The 22,117-nt window shown below is 36.8% G+C and overlaps 1 protein-coding gene across 1 annotated transcript in view; it reads right to left on the bottom strand.

Moving 5' to 3' along the window:
• The window catches only part of LOC127576151 (centromere protein J-like), a 38,402-nt gene extending 17,277 nt beyond the window's left edge, over positions 1–21,125 (bottom strand). The window contains exons 1-9 of the mRNA XM_052026539.1: positions 20,991–21,125; positions 17,647–18,173; positions 15,460–15,580; positions 12,580–12,678; positions 11,949–12,114; positions 11,597–11,698; positions 9,138–9,795; positions 8,385–9,102; positions 5,776–5,908 (exon numbers count right to left, since the gene is read on the bottom strand). Coding sequence (XP_051882499.1) covers positions 5,776–5,908; positions 8,385–9,102; positions 9,138–9,795; positions 11,597–11,698; positions 11,949–12,114; positions 12,580–12,678; positions 15,460–15,580; positions 17,647–18,087 — 2,438 coding nt within the window. The 5' untranslated portion in view covers positions 18,088–18,173; positions 20,991–21,125. The remainder of the gene's footprint in view (positions 1–5,775; positions 5,909–8,384; positions 9,103–9,137; positions 9,796–11,596; positions 11,699–11,948; positions 12,115–12,579; positions 12,679–15,459; positions 15,581–17,646; positions 18,174–20,990) is intronic.
• Positions 21,126–22,117: the final 992 nt, after the last annotated feature.

The following is a 22,117-nucleotide window of genomic DNA, read 5'->3' as shown; positions in this document are numbered from 1 at the left end:
TACAAATTAAATAATATCTTTAGCAATTTCTTTGCCTTCAGTATCACATTTTTATAATCCAAATCAATGATGTAATAGCCTTCAAAACTGATAAGCACAGTAACTGCAAAAGACATTAGTCAATCCAATCTGACTTTGAACGTTATGCTACTAATTAATTTGCCAGATTAGCTCATTTTAAATCTGGATCTCCGTGAAATTTTTAAACATGGAGAAGACTTCAGCAGAAAATAGATTCTGAGAAGGTAAAACAAAATCCTCAAGAGACTAAAACCAAGTTGAAATTTTTAAACAAAAAGGCAATTAAAAGCAGGCCTACAATATATGGAAAAAAGACAAATACGGACAGTAGAGTTGGAAAATGAAAAAATAGAATTGAATATATTTTTAAAAATTGGAAAGCAAAAGAAGATAATAATGACACTACCAGAATAAGTAATAAAATATTTTTGAAACAAAATTAGATCACTATGATAAAAAGAAACTTGGTTGGAGGATGGGAATGGCAGAAATACTAATAATCTTGTATCAATATTTAGAAATCTGATGGTAGGAGATTCAGACAGTTATGTAGAACAATTAGTTCAGAAACTGAAGAAATTGGGAAATGTAGTCTAATTAGTCAAACGTTATTTCTGCAAAAAGTCTTAGACTATATAACTGATAAGAATTGATCAATACTTAGAAATGCATGAAACTAGGGAAGATAATTTTCATGGATTTGTTGAAACTAATTCAAGTTTAAATAGAACATTACAGCACAGTACAGGCCCTTTAGCCCACGATGTTGTGCTGACATTTTATCCTGCTCCAAGATCTATCTGACCCTTCCACCCCCCCCCCCCCACTCCCCACATAGCCCTCCATATGGTTATCTAAGAGTCTCTTAAATGTCCCTAATGTGTCTGCCTCCACCACCTCTGCCAGCAGTGCGTTCCATGCACCCACCATTCTCTATGTAAAACTTACCTCTGACATCCCCCAATACCTTCCTCCAATCACCTTAAAATTGTGCCCCCTTTTGTTATCTATCTTCACCCTGGGAAAAAGTCTTTGATTGCCCACTCGATCTATGCCTCTTATCATCTGGTACACCCCTATCAAGTCACCTCTCATCCTCCTTTGCTCCAAAGAGAAAAGCCCTGGCTCGCTCAACCTATCCTCCTAAGACATGCTCTCCAATCCAGGCAGCATCCTGGTAAATCTCCTCTGACCCTCTTTAAAGCTTCCACATGCTTCCTATAATGAGGTGACCAGAACTGAACACAATATTCCAAGTGTGGTCTAACCAGAGTTTTATAGAGCTGCAACATTACCTTGTGGCTCTTGAACTCAATACCCTGACAAATGAAGGCCAACACACCATATGCCTTCTTACCAACCCTATCAACCTACACAGCAACCTTGAGGGATCTATGGACGTGGACACCAAGATCCCTCTATTCCTCCACATTGCTAAGAGTCCTGCCATTAACCTTGTATTCTGCCTTAAAAGTTTAATCTTCCAAAGTGTATCACTTCACACTTTGAGGTTGAACTCCATCTGCCACTTCTCAGCCCAGCTCTGCATCCTGTCAATGTCCTGTTGTAACCTACAGCAACCTTCTACACTATCCACAACACCACCAACCTTCTGCAAACTTACTAACCCACCCTTCCACATCCTCATCCAAGTAGTTTATAAAAATCAAAGAGTAAGGGTCTCAGAACAGATCCTTGCGGAACACCACTGGTCACCGACCTCCAGGCAGAATACGCTCCATCTACAACCACCCTCTGTCTTCTGAGGGTTAGCCAATTCTAAATCCACACAGCCAAGTTTCCCTGGATCCCATGCCTTCTGACTTTCTGAATGAGCCTTCCATGAGGAACTTTATCAAACGCCTTAGTAAAATCCATGTACACCACATCCACTGCACTACCGTCATCAATGTGCTTTGTTACATACTCAAAGAATTCAATCAGGCTCGTGAGGCACGACCTGCCCCTCACAAAGCCATGATGACTGTCCCTAATTCATATACGTGAATTTTCTGAAAACAGTAATTTCTTCACGTTACAAAAGTTGATACACGTGGTGCAAGAAAAATATCTCTTTACAACATAGGATGTCATTTGGCCCATCAAATCTGAGCAAGCTCAAAGCAATTTTTCCCTGCAAGTTATTCTTCCCAAAATTCCCATCAACTCACTCAGATTCTACGTACAAAGAGGCTATTTAGAGTGGCCAATTAACCTAGCAGCCCACACATCATTGGGATGTGGGAGGAAACCAGAGCAGCCAGAGAAAACCCATAGGGACAAGGGAGAACATACAAACTTCGCATAGACAGCACTGGAGGTCAGAATTGAACAATGGTCACTAGCACTCTACAACTGTGCACATACATTAAAGATTGGGATGACAGATAAAAATAAAAGCTGTAATTCAAACAGGCAGGTTAGAAGTGTTCTACTTATAGAGCTGGATCCATTAGATCCAGCTCTATTGCCAATGTGATTTGGACACAAGGTCAATATCAAAACTTACTACCAACAAAACACAACTTAACAAAAAGTGAAAAGACTTCACAAGAATGGACTGACTGATGGAAGATGCAATTCAATAAAGTGTTGCATTAAGCATTTTGGGGGAAAAGTAGGCGAACGTCTTTAACACAGCAACATGTCCCAAAGTACTTAAGAGGAGTTGTATCAAACTAAATTTGACACCAACTCACATGTGATAGGTAACGAAAAGTATGGTGAGAAAGGTAGATTTTAAGAAAAACCTTGAGGGAACATGGAGAGGTAAAGAGACAGTGTTGATTACAGCAGGAGTTCCAAACTGCAAGGTTAGGGCACCAGTTAACAGTAAAATACACATAATCATGGATGCTTAAAAGAACAGAAATGAATGACTACCAAGATCTTTTAGGGAAAACATTCCAGGGCTGGAGAAAGCTACAAAGAAACGGAAGGGCATGGCTTTTGGGGAATTGAAAAACAATAATGAGAATTTTGAACAGAAATTGGGAGATAAGGGATGTCATCGAGAGCACAAAGATAAAAATTTGAATAAAAGAGCAAATTAGGGAAAGAGCAGGGGAACATGATTAATTTTGAAGGAGTTTAGCAAATAATTATCAAAATGAAGTTGACTGAATGGACTCTGAAGTAAATTATCTCATTCTATTATCCATGAACAGTTTATTCAGATCCATCAACTTACAGACCATAGCAGTAGTTCTGTGATGATCAAGCCCAAAAATTTACAAACAGTTACCCACATTTGGTCCCTGTTATTTTCATCCAGGAAATACTGAAGTGATAGCTCTAAAGGAATGACCAAGCTAATAAATGTCAAGGCCACATTTGAGATCCCCATGACACATCTCTTCAAAAACACTAGTGGTTTTCTTGCATGTTCATCTGGACAAAAGTTTGACTAAAGTGTTATTCCATGGGTATTTTCATTTCAAAATTCATTTATATGCCAAGTTTGAAAATATCTAGACCAGTGGCAGAAGAGCAAACAAAGACTTATAGTCATGGATTATAATTTATACATTTGGGACCATTTTTAATTTTCCCAAAGGAAGGCCGAAGGAATCTTAGAAAATGTCATTTGAAGACATACACATATCATAAGAAGAGTATTTGATTGCTATAAACATGTTAGAATATGCCTTTGAGTTGCTTTGTTGATATTGTATTCAGCAAAAAGTGTGGTCAATTAGGGATTAACATTGTTAGAATCCTAGAACGATTTATTCCTGTAAACTTATGCCACAAGCCACTATTAAAAATAAATGGTAAAAAAAAACTTGTCAATCTGCTTTTAAAATTCAGAAACTCAAACTTCAGGCTTTCAAGCCATTAACTACAAGATAAAGCTATTAATAGAAGAACAGTACTTTCCCTGCAATAAAACAATAATAAATGCATGGTTGGAGAAGAGGTAAATAAATCCACAAAAAAACTAAATAGAAAAGAATTGAGAGAAAAATGAAGTTGAGCCCAAATATGTAATATGTTATGTAACTAGTGAGATTCTGAGATCATAAAATGGAGGTGGTGACAGACATCAAGAACTTGTTTAGGGATTCTCAAGAAATTCTGCTCACCAGAAAATTGTAGGATTCACAGGAATTTTATGATAAATTAAAACACAAAATCGGGTGGTGCAAGTAAGGAAGAGGAATTGACAATAGCTCATTATTGAGTAGAGCTTGAATTTTAAAATTTTGGATAGTTTAGTGGGTTGCAGCTCAAGGGAACACATTGGATGAACAGGTAGAGCTCCTGTCACACAGCTCCAGCAACCCAGGTTCAATCAGTGATCTTTGTGGAGTTTGCACATTCTCCTTGTGACTGTGTGCTCTGGTTTCCTCTCACATTCTAAAGATGCATAGGTTGATAAGTTAATTGGCCACTGTATATTGCCCTTAATGTGCAGGGGAGTGGTGGAATCAGAGAAGAGTTGATGGTAATATGAAGAAAATAACGTAGGATTAGTGCAAGTACATACTTAATGGTCAGCGCAAACTCAGTGGATGAGTGGCCTATTTCCATGTTGAACATGTTGAATGAAAACCTTAAGAAATAGGAACAGTAGTCCATGCAGCCCCCAAACTTCCTCTGCCATTCAATAAGATATTGGCTGATTTGATCAATACCACTTATCTTCAACATCTCACAACAACTCCATAAATAGTGGAAACAGACCAAAAGATTATACATTGTAGAGCTGTAGCTTTCAGAGGGTTATACATATTTCAGCCCAAAGATAGTGTCTCTGTTAACCTGTGGAGCTCATTCCAAATGCAGACCTTAAACAGAACTGGGGGTTGTTAAAGAGGAATCACAAAAGACAAATAGATACATAATCCCTAGCCAGTCAGGTAATACTACATTTGTCACATGTCACACATCTGCGAGTTATGCAACATCATGAGAACTAAATACACTGACCCTTAAAAGTATTCACTCAACCAAGTTAGTTTGGCATGAGTGTTAAATTTTAAAAATCATTTTAAAAGTTAACACTCATGGTGACTTACCTCCTCAAATGAACAAAAAAACAAGGTAAAGAAAAAATTACACACAATACAGAAGAAACAAATGAAAAAATACTCATGAAGTAAATAGCAAATCTAGATAACTACATAGAAAAAAAATAGCTTCTCTTTATTTTTGGATTGTTTCTGGATCATCTACTTTCTATGCTTTTTGATCTCATGACCCTGGATTCCACAGCAACAGATACGCCCAGCTCAGATTTACTCAGATTTTAGAGGCTAGTTCCAACTGAATTTGTTAAAACTAATAGCAAGATATATTCTAGGAGGTAAGGCTTTCCATTTCAAAGCAAAGAACATTCACAAATTTCAGGTTAACGGACAAAAGCTAATTGATATGCCAATGGTATAAATAAACCTGTGAAATAATGCAGATTTAACAATTCATTCAAGACTTTCTTGATTTGTCTTAAATTTTGTGAAGTTTCACAGGACAGCACATGAAAACAACAGAGTTCAGACTTTAATGGGGCTATACCAGGCAAGAAGTGGGGTATTAAAATCACTTTCAAGAGCTGCTAGGACCACTGTACCGAAAAGATATTTAAAGAAAAACTCAAACCTGTAACAAATAGTTCTTTGTGTTGTATGATGATGCAAGTTGATTTGCTTTATTCTATGAACTTTTGATATGGCATGGCAAGAGAACTTTAGTTAGGACATGGAAAAAGAATGCCCCAATGCCTTCCACTGAAAAAGAAATATGCACACTTACCTGAGGTCCATCATGGCTTTTTCCCGATCATCTCGGAGTTTAGCCAATGTAGAATTTTCTGCTCGAAATTGGTTAATTTCAGATTCCAATTCTAATAGTTTATCCTTCATTAACTTGGACTGGATACCACTACCTAGCAAACAGTATTTAACAATTTTTTTTGTTAGATGTTTAATTTTTTAAAAAACTTTATCCTCAATGCTGCCACAGACTTACAATGTGTGATTGAAAATATGCAGGTAAGTAAATTTCCACTGCAATTCTATCAATTTTCTTATCTAATGCAAGTGAAATGTCAAATCATGCAGGGCAAGGACAGGGAAGGCAGTTTCCTACGTACATACATACATTTCTAAATGTTCGAATGTTGCGTAATATCACTCATATAAATACATAATAATTACTGAAAGAAAGTAAATTTCCTTTGTGACTAGTTAAGCTTTTTATAACTTTTATCTTACCAAAGACACAGCACTTTGTTGTTTCTCCAACCATTATTATTTAAAAGAATCTCCAACAATGCAGGTACCATAACAATTTCCTCATCTACGCTCCTATATTTCCATAAAATGAAAAACTCATGAAAAAGCAGCCCTCAGATCAGTAAAACTCATCCAGAAGAGTCAATAAAAGCTTGAATTTTGTCCAAGAATAATTATAATAGATGTGTAAATCTCAGCTGTTTCCTCTGCCTAAGAAATAACATGTGTTGACACTAAAGGCAAATGGGATCCCTTTTATTGGCTATCTTCAGTGGTCTGAGTATAGCAGACAGTAGTGGAATAGAAGAACACAAAAAATTAATAGGCCTTTCAGGACCTTGTGCCTGCTCTGCCATTCAATAAGATCATGACTGATCTTTAACCTCAGTGCCACCTTCCTGCACCAGACCTTTCTCTCTAAATCTCCTTTTCATTCAAAATGTTATCCATCTCCAATTTGAACACAGTAAGCAACAGCATCTCATGGTTAGAGAATTCAAAAGATTCAATACCACCTGGGGAAGAAATTGCTTCTCATCTATTCTGAATACTTGAACCCATGGTTCAAAGCTCCCCAGCCAGAGAAAATATCCCTGCATCTAGTCTAACTTTTCCTCATAAGACATGTAATATTTTTTCAGCTCCATTCATTAGACCTATTGTTCTCCACCATTCTGGGACTTTTTCCAAGCTGCCTTCTGTGAAGACAAACACAGAATACTTGTTTAATTTCTCTGCTATTTCCTTATACCCCATTATAATTACTCCTTCTCAGTATGTCCGAGATCCACATTATCTTTTCCTTGTGCTTATCTATAGCTTTACTGTCTTTCTTTGTGTTGCCTTGGGCTCTCATTGCCAATTTCTGAAATTTTCCTAATCCTTATGCTTACATTTTCATTTTAGCTGCGCAATTGTAACCAGATCTGAAAAAAAGTGTTTCAGCTGGAAAGACTGAAGTAATGGTTACTGCCAGGCTATACGACTTGTCAGCAAAGCTCTTATATCCAGGGTCCCTTCGTTTTTGATCGTATCTCCAATACCCCTGAAGGCTCACCTTCTCCATCCTTCTACTTTTCCAATACACAGACACAAGCCACATGCAACTCAATATGATTAAGATGGGTAGTACTAAGTTTTCAACTGGCTGTCTCCACACATCTACTTCTGCCGTGTTCTGTTAGATGTTTTCCATCCTGTTCTGAATACACAAATTTTGTCTATCCTATTTTCTATGTTCACCTCTATCTTGTTCTTCACTTTTTGATGAGTGATAGTGGAATACTCAGCTAAAATACTGCATGCAGTTCTGGTCACAACACTATAGGAAAGAAGTGATAGTGCTGGTGAAGGTGCAGAGGAGATTAACCAGGATGTTTCCTGGGATGGAACTTTCAGTAATGAGAGACTGAAGAGAAGGTTAAGAGGGGACCTTATTGAGATATATAAAATTATGAGGGGTATAGAAAGGGTAGACAGCATGATACTTTCCCCCATACAGGTGAACAAAACTAGAGGACGTTGATTTAAGGTGATAAGAATGAGATTTGAGGGGAATCTTCTCCACACCAAGGGGGCAAGTACCTGGAATACACTGCCAGAAAGAGTGGTGGAAGCAGAGTTGATGACAGCATTTGAGAGTTGACCTTAAGGTGAACTTTTAAGGTACCTAGGTATAGAAGGCTACGGGCCAGGTACTAGAAGGTGGGATTAATGAAGGATGGTGCCCAGTTGTTGGCCGAGTGGCCTGTTCGATGCTGTATGACTATGACTTGCTGGGAAACCAGATTGAAAGAGCTGCAACTAATTAATATAGGGAAAAAGCAAGATCCTTTTTAATTCACAATCAATTCAAACTTAACGGTTTATCATTCACAGCTTTAAATTTGTTCTATCCCCTACTCCATCACTCATTTTAAATACTGAAAGGGAATTGAACAAGATACACAACACTTAAAACCGGTGGCTCTTAGGAAATTATTTTTCAATCCAGTCTTGATGGTTGTAGATTAGCCATACTTTCTCTAGATCTGATGTGCATGGAGGGGCACAGTTTTTGACAAATTTCTCAAACTTAACAATGTGCTAAATAACATATCAAAATGAAAATAGACACATGTACTGTACCTAATGGTTTGTCATTCACGACTTCAGATTTCTGTTCCTGCCCTTGATGCAACCCAGGCTTTGCCTTGGGTTTCAGTGAAGGAAATAATCTTGCTATTAGATCAGATGTAGGAGGTGATTCTCCAAACTTGTTCAAATTTTTTTCACCCTCAGCCTCTCCTTTCTTGGCAGAAGCAATTTTTCTTCTCATAACTTTGTCCTCAGTAACTTTACCAGAAGAAAAATTTTGAGTTACTAATGTAGAAGTATGAACATTCTCCATTGAGCTATCTTCAGCTTCTTCTTGGTCAGTCCATGTTTGGTCATCATCAAATTCAACCTTTTCTTGCTGCAAAGATAAGTTACCTTCAGAATTAAAAAGAGAGGAATCTGCTTTCTGGCTCAACTCAAGTTTATCTTTTTCTATCACAGTCAACATTTTGACATCATCATCATCATCATCAGATGACAAGTCAAGATCTGTGTCCATGTTCTTATCTTTATTGAGACTGTCTGTTGGTTGTTTTCCACACATAGATTTAGGATCATCTTCTTTGTCACTATTACAGATCTTCTGCTTCTGTGTTTGATTTTCATTTGTCAGTGTAGAATCAAGATCCACCTCTGAATTTGAAGTGGTATCACAAATACTATACTGATCTTCTTGAGAATCACATCCAACATTTTGAGCTAGAGCTTCGTTGCCAATCGGTAGATCAAAAACACTTGTGATCTTTTCCTCTAAATTCAACACCAAGTACATTTATGATAAACACTCTCTTTATCGCCATCATCCATATTTCTGTTGTTCTTTGTGTCACTTGATTTTTCAAACATTTGATTATGTTGAACGGATTTTATTGGGGTGGAGGACAATCTGCGTTCTTTATTATATTGCCAATCATGGTGTGCCATTTTTAGCACAAAGGAAGAATTACTGGAGAAGGAAAGTTCTTCAGCTGCTTGCTCCAAAAACTCAAACTCATTCAATTCAACAATTTCCTTCTCATTTTCCTTATTCCAGTTCTCCATCTTTTTCTGAAATGATATCTCAAATGAATTTTCAAATCCATTTGTAGGTCCATCAATTGGGCAAGTAGGAAGTATATTTCCTGCATTTTTCTGCAACCTCTCAGCTTTATGCAGTGATGTTAGTTTATGCAAAGTTTTCGCTGCAATTTGTTCGATCTGTTTTGTCGTTTGTTCGTACTCCTGAACCACATTTACATTTTCAGTTTTATGGACATTTTGAACATGACCTTCTGATGCATTTATTATTTCCTCTGCCTGATGAGGTGACTGGAAGACATTATTCTTCATTACATTTCCTAAAACAGCTGCTTTTTTAAGACACAATGCAGAGTTGCTCTTTCCTTTACCAATTGCCTTTGGTTTGTTGACAAGCCGGGTAGAGCCAGTATTTATGGCTTTCCTTGTTTAATAGTAATCAATTTCCGCTGCATCTGTTGACAAGTTGTCTTCTTTAAAGTTATGGAATCCTGGTCGGTTAGGTTTCTTTCTTTATCAGCTTTGACTGTTGCCTGATTACTCGCCTTTGATTTTTGAAAATCTTGCTAGTCCTTCACCACACTTCAAAAACTTTCTTTTTGGTTGCCTTATCCTCAGAGAACTATAATAACAATATATTAAAATAATAGTGAATAAGAATTTAATGATTGCTTTCGGAATCAGTTTCTCGGCCACCTCCAACAATTAAATTTTCTGATTATAAGATTTCTTAAAACAGGTGGCTTCCAGAACAAAAGTGCACTTTCACATCTTTCCTCAAATGTGGGAAGACATCCCAAAATGCTTTATATTAAAAAGAAAAAAATAAAGATTAGACCAGAATTCACAAAAGGGCATTCGGCAGCACACCTTCTGTTGGAATTCTTCCACCACTCACACTTCAGTTTTGCAAAACATTTGTTGGTGCTAAAGTTGCTGGAAATTTGAGCCAATGAGGTCAAATGATACATCCATGTCTCATCAGCTCTCCCTTCAACAAATATTTTAGAAATAGAGAAAGGGAAAAGGAGCAGGAAATGAGTTCAATCAATTGATTTGAAGCAAATTACTGCAAATTCTGGAAATTGAAAAGAAATGCTGGAGTTACCCAGCACATCAGACAGCACCTTTGGAAAGAGAAACAGAATTAACATTTAACATAAATGATTTTCATCAGAAACATTTCTGGTCTGAAACGTTGCTTGCTCTCCACAAATACTGGCTGAGCTGAGTATTTCTGGCATTTTCTGTTTTTGAATCAGAGTTAAATTAGATATAGAAAGAGAGAAACAAAAAGGGAATGAAATATTGGATTAAGAAAGAAAGATAAAGGAAAAAAATAAGAAAAAAAAATTATCTTGCATTTTATATACCAGACAAGCAATTTACTTTCTGCTGAAATGTGGTTTCACATTTTCACGATGCAGCTTCTCAGAAGGAGAAAGGTTAAGCAGTAATGCAAGAACATAAATCTAATCTGAAAAAGAATCATATTTAAACATCATACACAACCTTCTACAGCAGATTTAATTCATTTTAATTTCTTCAACCTCAGCTTTAGAGAAAATTGACGTCAATTTTCTCCAACAGTGTTGTACAAATTACCCAGACATTTTCTGAAGCGTTGTAATATAGCATTATTTTTCTTTGCCACGATTATGTCATGCGACTTAAGCAAGCTGAATTAACACACCCAAAAGATTAAAATGCCTACGCATATAATACTTCAGTTTAATATATCTTTAAAAATATTCTCTCCCTCCACATTATTTTTGAATAACAGCAAATGTCCAGACCACAGGCCAACATATCTCCATAATTGAAAGTTCACCTTGTCTAAATTTTGTTTACTCAATAGACAGCAGTTTAGGACACTATAAATACATGATCAACTCTTTGAATGTAATATATAACCATCCTCCAATTACTGAATTCTCTGGGGAAATTACTCCACTTTCATTGAGAAGTTGCTGTGATATCTGTTTCTTCCATTCTCTAAATAGTTTCCTGAATAAATGGGATGAATTTGCAATACAATACCTCAACATTCTTAACAAATACCACTTGCAGAATTATGTGATAATCAGAATAATTTTGAAGTAATAATAGATTATTCAAGATTCACCTGTTGTCCTGTGACATTAATTATGGCATCACAAATAGTACATTTAATTTTATGAATGCTAGATTTACGGCTCTAAGCACAACCGGTAACTGCTTCAGTTCAAGTTTGTTGTCGTTGCAACCTCTGTTCTTCCATTCTCATCTGCTTCTCCAGGAATTCTTCAAAAGTTTCTTTTCCTCCACTTACACCTGGTTTGATTGGTCTATCAAGGAGAGATAATATCTGTTCAATTATTGCATTACCAAAAAAAAAGCAAGATTCATAATTTGGAGAGGTTATACATCTGCTTACAAAATACTGAAAATAGTTGAATTATACTCCACAAAAAATGCACATCTTAATATTTTTACAACTATATTGGAAATTAAGCTTAAGGCAAACAGTTTATTAATATGACTAACAAAATAGCCTTACAATTGAAGCTTGGTATGTTCTCCTCACTTTTCATTTACCTTTCTTCTAGAGTTGTAAATGATGGTGGATCATAAGAACAAGTTTTTTCAGATGGGCTTTGAACAGATGTTGCCCTTGTAGAATCTGTATTACTTTGATGTATATTTAAAGATTCTCTTGAAGATGTTGATGCAGCACTGTCTTCACTGTGAACTTCAGCCTCACCTTCAAACAAAAATTGACAGAATGTATGCATTTTGTGATTATACACAATGCTAGTTCTTTAAATCATGTATTTATACTTAATGCTAGTATTAAGTATCATGTACTTATACTTAAGACTGAAAAACTGCTGACTTCATTACCAATATTTTGAACCAACTCATAAGTACCAAGTATTAAGAAAGAACCTGGATTTATACAACACAAATTCAAACTCTTTGTAAAATAATGTATTTTAAATCTGTAATTTTCTGAATTAGGTGCAAGAGCAGATCAAATTTTGTTTTGTTTTAGTACTCTGCATTTTCATTCCATAATACCAATACAAAGGTTTCATTACTTCAATACTATAGAGATTTATCTTCTTTCCTAAAAGTAAAATATTACCTTTTGGCATAAATTACATATTTTGGGGCAATATGTAATTTATGCCAAACCTCGAGTTTAATGATTGCTATATTTGCTTACCCTCAGGGACAGCATTCTCTTGTGCCACATGCCCATCTTGTTGCAGGACAACTTTAACTGGAATTTTTTTTTCAACATCATCCAAGCTATTTAAAGTCTCTGGAAAAAAAAAGAGCAAGGAGGATAAATGTTTAAAAGTTCAAAAGAACTGTTCTGATTTGTAATACTGCCAGAGAACAAATGATTAAAATTTAAATTATTTTTTCTCATTACCCGTTTTGATTTTTGAATTACATAAACATGATCTTTCAAGTGATGTCCAACTGTCAATCTATGTATCCCATCCGTTGCCTGCATTGGATTAAATCAAACAAAACCTATAAAGAACTTAAATTAACAAGGATTATTTGGGCACAAGTATGCACCATTACCTCAGCTTCCTAATATAGCCTAATTCAATGACTTTCTACATTCAGGCAATTACCCCCTGCCAGCGCAAGTGGAAAAGACTTAAGAAGAATCCATAATATGTTACCACAAATGTAACAACTGGAGAATCTTGAAAGCTTGTGTCTAATAAATTTGTTAAAGGAATAAATTTATTAATCCAAGGGATTGAGCCTTTGGAAGATAATGAGTGAACAGCAAGAGTTTAGTCAGTCTACTGGAAAATCCCTAGTTAAGCTGACCAGCAAGAGCAATTTCAAATCACAAATCATCATTTACATTCAATCATAAGTGTTTATAAGATGAGGGATCTCTGTTCTTTGCATTACCAGGATTAATGGATCCATTTTGTAGGTGGATAACATGCAAAATAGAATGTTTGATATGCAGACTCTTCAAAATAGTAGATCTCAAAGTTCACCCCTTCAAGATTACCAATGTATTGGATGGTTTATATTCCCATTTTCAGTCACATCCAGAGTGGATTTAAAAAGCTAAGACAGGTACCAGATGGAATAGATGGATTGACAATTGGACATCACATGGATGATCATGTAGTTCAAAATTCAGAACACGTAACAAAATTGAGAATTTGCCACTGTTTAGACAATACATTCAAGATCTGAAAAAAAGCTCCCTGAAGGTCCATCAAGGGAAAAATGCTATCTTAAACCTTGCCTCTTGATATGCTTGAGAATTACTCTTCTTGTAGCTTTAAATGTGAACGGATCACTTTTAAAGGCGAGAAGATTGAAATGGTTCATTGAAGCTGCATTATAACCTCTTGGCCTAAAACTGAGGAATAGTCTCTTAAATCAGTGGTCATCAATGAGCTAAGTTTTTAGATATTTAGGTGTTCAATAATGTACATTAATGCTTTTAGAACATTACTGGGCATTTTTCTTTGCTCATTTTGGGATGTATTAGGTCCAAAGGAGAAGGGCTTAGGAGGTTTCTGCATTTTTTTGTTACCCATGGCCCTATTCCTCAAAGAAAATGAGAACTTAGTGTACACTCGGTTTTCTTTGTTCCTCCATTCACTTTGGAATTGCACCCATTTTACAATGTTGCCTTTCCACAATCTTCCCGCCAAAAATGAAGTAATTCTCTGCATTAAATTTTGTCTGTGAAGTACCTACTCATTCCACCAGCCTGCCTATATCACCTTGGTCTATCACAGTCTTCCTCGCTGTTTGTCACACTTTAACACATGAAAATTTTGAAATGGTGCTCTTCTCATCATTGAGGTACATTTAAGGAAAATTAATCCTAACATCGACTCTTAACAAAAATGACTGCATCCTTCCTCCAGCTGAAAACAACCATTCCTCTCTACCCTTTCATAATCCCAAACCTATTTCGTAGTCATGCTGCCTCTACCCCATTTAATTTTGCTGGCACTCAAAACAAAAAGATCCAATTGTTAAAGACTATCAGCTTCCTTAGCAGATCAGCAAATGTCCTGCCAAAACTAAGTCAAAACAAGACTATTAGTGCTCACTGTTATAATGGGAGTAATCAAACAATTTCTGGAATAATATATTAACAGTTGAATCTATAATTGCTAGTGATTCTGCCAAGAATACTTGTGCAGCCAGGGAGGGCCCAGCCACAACAGGGGAAGAGTTTTGTCTGCTCCAATTCACATCTTCTACAGATACTTGTTGGCTTAAAATAGCAGGTTTACCTTAAAATGGGTTGCCTTTTCCCCCAAATATCATAGCATCTTAGATTGCAGCCAAGAATGGTATTATTTAATCCTGATTAGAAATTTTGTGGATGTGTTTGTAACCCAGCAGTACCAAAAATAATAGGCCTGTAACATCATTATGTTTTATCGTGTCCCAGCTGATAGAATATGCCAACTGCAACAGTTCTATGAAATAGACTTATTGCTCAACAGCTTCCAATCACTAAGTTTAATAGCATGGATTTTTGTTGTTATCTGTAACAATGATACCCTTCAGCTCAGAATAACCTAATTTCCTGTATTTATTTTACACGAGAACTAAGAGTAAGTCAGTCGGCCCTTCAAATCTGCTCTGCCATTGAATAAGAAAATTGTTGATCCAGTCTTAGCCTCAGCATCCCCACCTTGCCCTTTCCCATATCCCTCAGTTCCCTTGTTTAAATGTTGGTCAATCTCTGCCTTGAATATATTCAATGATACCACCTCCATAGCTCTTTAGGTTAAAGAATTCCAAAGACTCGCACCCATTTGAAATTCTTCTTAATCTTCATCATTTTACACAGTGGTCTTTTTGACCAATAGTATAGATACTGATTTTAATTGAACATATGTACGCAATATTTGATTAAGTCCTTCCATGGTAAAGTTTTTATTTTGTTAATTGTGAATTCCAGGGTTAATTGCAATACAGATTCAAAGTTGATTGATTAAATGGTATAAATTTCTGTAAACAATCATATAATATTTACCATGGATAACATATCTAAAATACATTTAATAAGATGCAAACTCTTTTTTTCTACCTGTGTATCCTTGTGTACCAATAAGACCCAGTAGTGTTTGTTGTTCATCTACCAGTCGCTGGAGCTGCTCTAGATGTTGTTTCTTCAGTTCCTCTTGCCTTTCCTGTTGCCACTCTTTTAACTTTAAAGAATTACAAAATTAGCATCTAATTATCATTGCTCTAAATATTAAAGCCATACAAGTAAATTTGTTGCTCTTAACTTTTAATAATTGATTGTGATAATTGTATTAATCAGGTTAACGATGGTCCATTAAAAATAAGTCACCAAATTAAACTCAACTGAGTGAAAAGCAAAGAAAGAAAGAAATTAAAAGACCAGAAAGCAGAACAAGAGTTGCAGAAAAATATAAAATAAATCACTTGCTCCAGACAAATATTGATGAAATCTGCAAATTAACAATATCTGTGTCTTGCATTCTTATTTCCAATACTATCTCTTCCAGGCTGCTTACAACCAAAACATGTACTAGGAAAATACGTTATTTAATGAGTGCCAGTTTTCATAGTGGCTTCCCACTGTGCTGTAAAATTCTTTGGATCAACTACATTTCCTTTGTTCCATTTTTCCTTTCACTTTTCTATGTCAACAAATTTCAAGAATATTCCTAACAATATGGATAAATATAATGCTCAATTAAAAGAGCTGATGATAACTAAATTGGATTATTTGGTATGATCTTATGTTAACAGAAAATAGTTTCAGGAAAACAGAAAAAGAGCATGAATAAAGCACCTTTCATAACCATAAGTTGTTTAGAGCCAAATGAAGTGCATTTAAAGTGCACTCACTATTACAGAAAATTTGGCAGCTATTTTGCATGTACCAATCAGATGAATTACCACTCATTTTGGTGATGCTGGTTGAGGAATAAACATTGACTTGGATATTAATGAGCTCTTCCTCCAGAATTGCTGCAGTTTTTTTCTTTAAATACTCGCAACACCACATGGGCTTCGTTGGGTCTCAGTAGAAATGGCACCACAGACACTATGTCACATTTTCAGTATTCCACCGAAATATTTGCTGAGATAGTTCACTCAAGAATTTGGAGTGAAGCTAACTCAGAGAAGCAACTGCTGACACTGATCCAAGACCGAAGCAGACATATCAATGGGAAATGGGATTTTTAAGCATGAGCAACAGGGAATAGGCAAGATCAGATGTAGGCAAAGAAAAGAAACAGAGCTGCATTACATTTATAGCAAAATCAAAAATACTTCATAGAAAATATATTTTATAGCTGAAAGTTTTTTTTTACTGTGAATCAATATAGATGTTTTTAGAATTATACCTAGAGAGAAGAGCAAAGAGTTATAGAAATGCACTTCTTAACTAAACACTGTGCTGTACTAGATATCTCTACATTGATGGATATAGACCATAATGCCAATTTAAACTGCACATCTGCCTGCACATGGTCTATATCCCTCAATTCCCTGCCTTCTCATGGATGTCTAAATGCCTTTTAAACATTGCTATCATATCTGCTTCCACCACTTCCCCTGGCAGTGTGTTCCAGGTACGTACCACTCTCTGCACAAAAAAAACCTTGCCACGTAAATCTCCTTTAAACTTTCCCTCTCTCATCTTAAAGCTATGTCCTCTAGCATTTGATATTTCCACTATGGGGGAAAAGACTGACCCACCTACCCTGTTTATGCCTCTCATAATTGTATATAATTCTATCAGGTCACACCTCAGCCTCCGATGCTCCAAAGAAACAATCCAAATTTATGCAACATCCCCTTAGAGCTAATAATCTTTAATCCAGGCAACATACTGGAAATTCTCTTCTGCACCCTTTCCAAAGCCTCCACATCCTTCCCGTAATGCAGTGACCAGAACGGCACACAATACTCCAAATGTGGCCCAACAAACATTTTAAACAGCTGTTACATGACTTCCTGACTTTTATACTAAACACCCTCACCAGTGAAGGCAAGCATGCTGTATGCCTTCTTTACCACCCGATCTACTTATGTTTCCTCTTTCAGGGAGCTATGGACTTGCACCCCAAAAGCCCTCTGTACATCAATGCTCCAAAGGGTCCTGCTGTTTACCGTATACCTTGACCTCCCAAAGTGCAACACCTCACTTGTCCAGATTAAACTCCACCTGCTATTTCTCTGCCCACCATTCCTGGCAATGTGCAGAAATGGATTAAATAGATTTTAATGTACAAACCTGTTCAAGTCTTTGCACGAGTGCATTATTACAAACAATCTTCTCAGTGGCTTGCTTTCCTGCCACACTGTTACATGATAATAAACCATTTTGTGAAGGAATAGTGTGCTGTGTTATATTTGGATGAAGATCCGAAGACAATAAACCATTTATATCAAAAGCAGGTTGTTCAGTTCCGTTCTGTGTGTCTGCCTCCAAAAGAGGCTCATTATGAAGAGAATCTAAGCTGAAGCAGCTGCTGTTGTTTGAGTACTGAAGTGGAGCGAACTCAGTAGTGAAAGAATCATTTATACTTCTGCACTCCCGAGGAGAGGTGTATACATCACTGAAGCAAAAAGGAGGATTCAGTATTACTCCTGCACGAGTAACATTTGTTGTCCACTCAGCCAAGAAGTTTTGCCTCTGATTGTTAATAATTGCAGACACTTCAGAAGTCTCCATCAAACTACCTGGATCATGTGGAAAACTTCAGATCTTCCTCTGAAGTCCCGAGCATTTCACTATTTTGCACAAGGAGAAATATTTACCTGCAAAAGTTAAAAAAGTTACTACTCTTCAAATTCAAAATTAAAAACCAAGTTTCTTCAACCATTTTGAATTTTTCCAACAAGCAACTCAGATATTTTATCTCATGCTGAATCAGAATTAGATTTATTATTACTAACTTATGACATGAAACTTGTTGTTTTGCAGTAGCAGTACAGTGCAAAGACACAATGTTATATAAATTACAAATAAATAGTGCAAAAAAAGTAACGAGGTTGAATAAAGTTAGCAAAAAGTGCTGTAAACCTTTTAAAAAAAACAGAAATTACATTGACCTGAAACATTGTTTCTTTCTTCCTAGATGCTGCCTAATCTACTAATCTACCCAGTATTTCTGCAGAAAAGAGATGAGGATCGGTGGAGAATAATCAGATTGTGGGGTGATAAAGAGTAACGGGCAGAGTAGATCACAGAACAAGTTTAACTATGGTGCTTCTAGGAGAAGCACTTCTACTTCAACTGGCTAATAGCAGTTCTGTAAAAGGCTGATGGACCCAGAACCTCTCACTGCTGAATTTTGCCAGACCCCAAGAAATCCAATTCCCAAGGACTCACAGAGTGACAGAGCCATGAGCAGAGAGCAAATTAATCTCCTGCCACTATCCTCAACAAATATGCCTGTGTGGAAATTGTAATAAGTACAATCAGGCCAGGTGTCCACTACAAACTCATTTTCCTAGTCACCAACTTCATTCCTCTCTCTGACCATGGTTGAAGATTAAATCAAACATTCTACTGGCATTTTATTTAACCCAAGTTGTAACGCCAAACACAGTTCACACCTCCAGGCCAGGGCTGGGAATAGTTTACACCTACTGCCCACTTCCAACTTCATAATATTACTCATTCTTACTTATCCTCAGCTGCTCAGCCATGCCCTTGTTAAGAGATAGATATCTTTATTAGTCACATGTACATCCAAACACACAGTGAAATACATCTTTATGTAGAGTGTTCTCGAGGCAGCCTGCAAGTGTCGCCACACTTCCGGCACCGACCTAGCATGCCCACAACTTCCTAACCTGTACGTCTTTTGGAATGTGGGAGGTAACCGGAGCACCCAGAGGAAACCCAGAACCCAGGTCACTGGCGCTGTAATAGTGTTACGCTAACTCGAGGATTTAAAATTGATGACCCCTTGTCATTGACTTCCCAGCCACACCAAGTTATCTTTCCCTGTTCATTCTCCAAATATTCTATAGTTTAGAAAAACACCAGTTAACCAGAAATTTTAAAAAAACACTGGTGGTAGAGCAGCAAGTTCTCTATTAATGTTCTTTTGCTTTTATGAGCTGCTTGGTTTACTGTAACTTATCAACATTAATCTACCTTTATACTCACATATCTGCACATTCAATAATTGCTTTTAAAATAGAACATTTTGCTGTTTTACTGATTACCCTAAATCCATGCATCCAGTTACCTACCCTTCTGCCATGGAATGCCATTTCCCTACTTCATTAAATATTTTTAATCAAACCTACCCTTAACTGTCTCTGTTCCAAAGTGAATAATTCTAGTTTCTCTAATCTTTCCAGATATCTTAGTTTTTTTAAAATCTCTGGTACCATCCCAGTAATCTCCTTTATACATAATGCATGTAACATACAACAGTTGGCTCCATGGGAGCAATCCGATGACTTCTACTCCCCTCTGCTAATTTCCCTAAACTCCCACAATTTGTTTCTGGCAAAGTGGTGCCCAAGATGACCACAATGCTCCAGCTGGACCTACCCAGTGATTTTAAAAGATTTAGCTCAACATCTAAAAAAAATCAGAAAGCTATTTAGAACGTTACTGATCCCATGCTTTTTTTTAAATATATAAATCAACCTTCATCTCCATTTAGGATGCCTGACCAAAGTATCTCCAGCAGGTGTTATTTCGAGTAAGAACATACAAATTAGGCCATTAGATCTGTTCTGCCATTCAATAAGACCACAGGTGCTATGACTGTAACATTAACTTCACATTCCTGCTTACTATCCCCCCAAAACAAAATATTGCATCTGTCTTAATATTTAAAAACTCTGATTCTACCATCCTTTGAGAAAAAAAACATTCAGGATCTCCAAAACCTCCAGGGAAAAAAAAAGCTTTTTTAAAGTGACCCCTAGTTCTTGCTAGTTCTAGTAGGGTTTCCACAACCACTGTATTTTGCTTTTATATAGTCCTTCAAGTATACCTGAACTTCCCAATAAACGGTTCCAAAATATTTATCAATGGAAGATTTTTAAAAACTTGTATATACATAACGTCAGTAATAAAGGATTCCAATCCACAAATCGTATTAAAAATAGAGCGCTGAAAGTAATTAGGTCCGACCTGCTGCCGATCTCAGTATTTCCAGCATTTTTAATATTTCATATTTCAAGCATCTGGTTTTTTTTTTGCTTTTTTGCAATGCTATTTCTATGCCTGGCCATCAAGTATTTTTCAGCAGTGATGTGTCTTCGGTCTTTGCCAGTTGGCCGGCTGCGATTGCAGCTTTTTCTGTCTTTGTTTAGATTTCCCTGCTTTTTCATTCAATTACTTCCCCGTTGTTTCATAAACACACAACTTCAAGGTCTCTCTTCGGTCTAGAATCTGCGAATAATTCTCATGATACCAACAGATATTAAAGATGGTTTAAGGTTGGAATATTTAGGAAATGCTGTTAACAAAATTCACTATCAACCAGGGTAACCCATCGACAGTAACAAAAAACGCACCCCTTTCATCACCTAAGCAAACCTCAGTTTGCACTACTGCATTCGTTTAACCCCAGGCTAAATACAATCTAAGCATTAAATCGTTACCCTTAATTCTCCGTAATGTTTCTGGGTCGAGCCCTGCAACCACCACCTAACCAGCACGCACCCGAACGGCGGTTTAACGACAATCCCAACTGTTCCAAACCGCTCTCAAATCTACCGCCATTTTGAGACGTTAAAGCGCGATCCTCACTCCGCATGCGCGTAGCTTCTGGATCTGTAGTCCTTTCGTGGCGGGAGGACTACAGTCCTTCCTACAACAACGACAACTTCCGAAAGGTGAATTCTTCACCTCCAGTACCCGCACGGAGGGTCGCATACACTTAAAACATTCAGATGATTTTTTTTATTAGAGTCAGGTATCATTAATTGGGGACAGACAGACAATCTGGTGGAAGAACTCAAGCGGGTCGAGCAGCGTCTGTGGGAAGAAAGGAACTGTCGTCGACGTTTGGGGTGTAAACTGTACTCAGGAGCTCTGCATCATTAGTTGGGGTTATATTTTAGACGGAGTTTGTATCATTTGCGTGGTATTACATGTATCATAGGTTAGATGGAAATGTCGGATTCCATCTGCCCAACCTCTGCCGTTGCCTCCACAGATGCTGCTTGACCCGCTAAGTTCTCCCAGCAGTTTTGTTTTCTCTTGCTCTGTTTTATCAGAATCAGGTTTATTATCACTGACATATGTCGTGAAATTTGTTTTGTGGCAGCAGTACAGTGCAAGAGATAAAGACTCTCTTTATTTTTATTTTTAAAATTATGACTCTTTAAATTTATGCTCTTTGTCTCAGACACTACGTATTGTACTCCGGATATAGCAAATGCAAGTTGACTTTTCATCTGAGAACTAAGGAAGAGTCAATGTTATTACCAAAAGAGAATACGAGTGTTTTATGCATTTTTTCAAATTATTTACTAACGTCATCCACAACAGAAAACTTGGAGGTGACACAGTGCAATCTTAGCTTAATGGTAATATTAACGTCAGTTGCAACGGCAAAGCCCTATATGATTTAACGATTGGAATATTAAATATTTTATGGCTGCCATTTGTACAAAAAAATTCTCAGATGATGAAAATGGTTGAAAAACTGAGTCGACTTAGACTACATGATGATTTATAGAGTCACATACAGCCTAGGAACGGGCCCGCTGCGTCCGTGCCGACT

Source organism: Pristis pectinata, chromosome 11 (assembly GCF_009764475.1).
Source record: "Pristis pectinata isolate sPriPec2 chromosome 11, sPriPec2.1.pri, whole genome shotgun sequence".
Lineage (NCBI taxonomy): Eukaryota > Metazoa > Chordata > Chondrichthyes > Rhinopristiformes > Pristidae > Pristis > Pristis pectinata.
The sequence above is the reverse complement of the archived record's forward strand: the minus strand, read 5'-3'. Positions and strand labels throughout refer to the sequence as shown.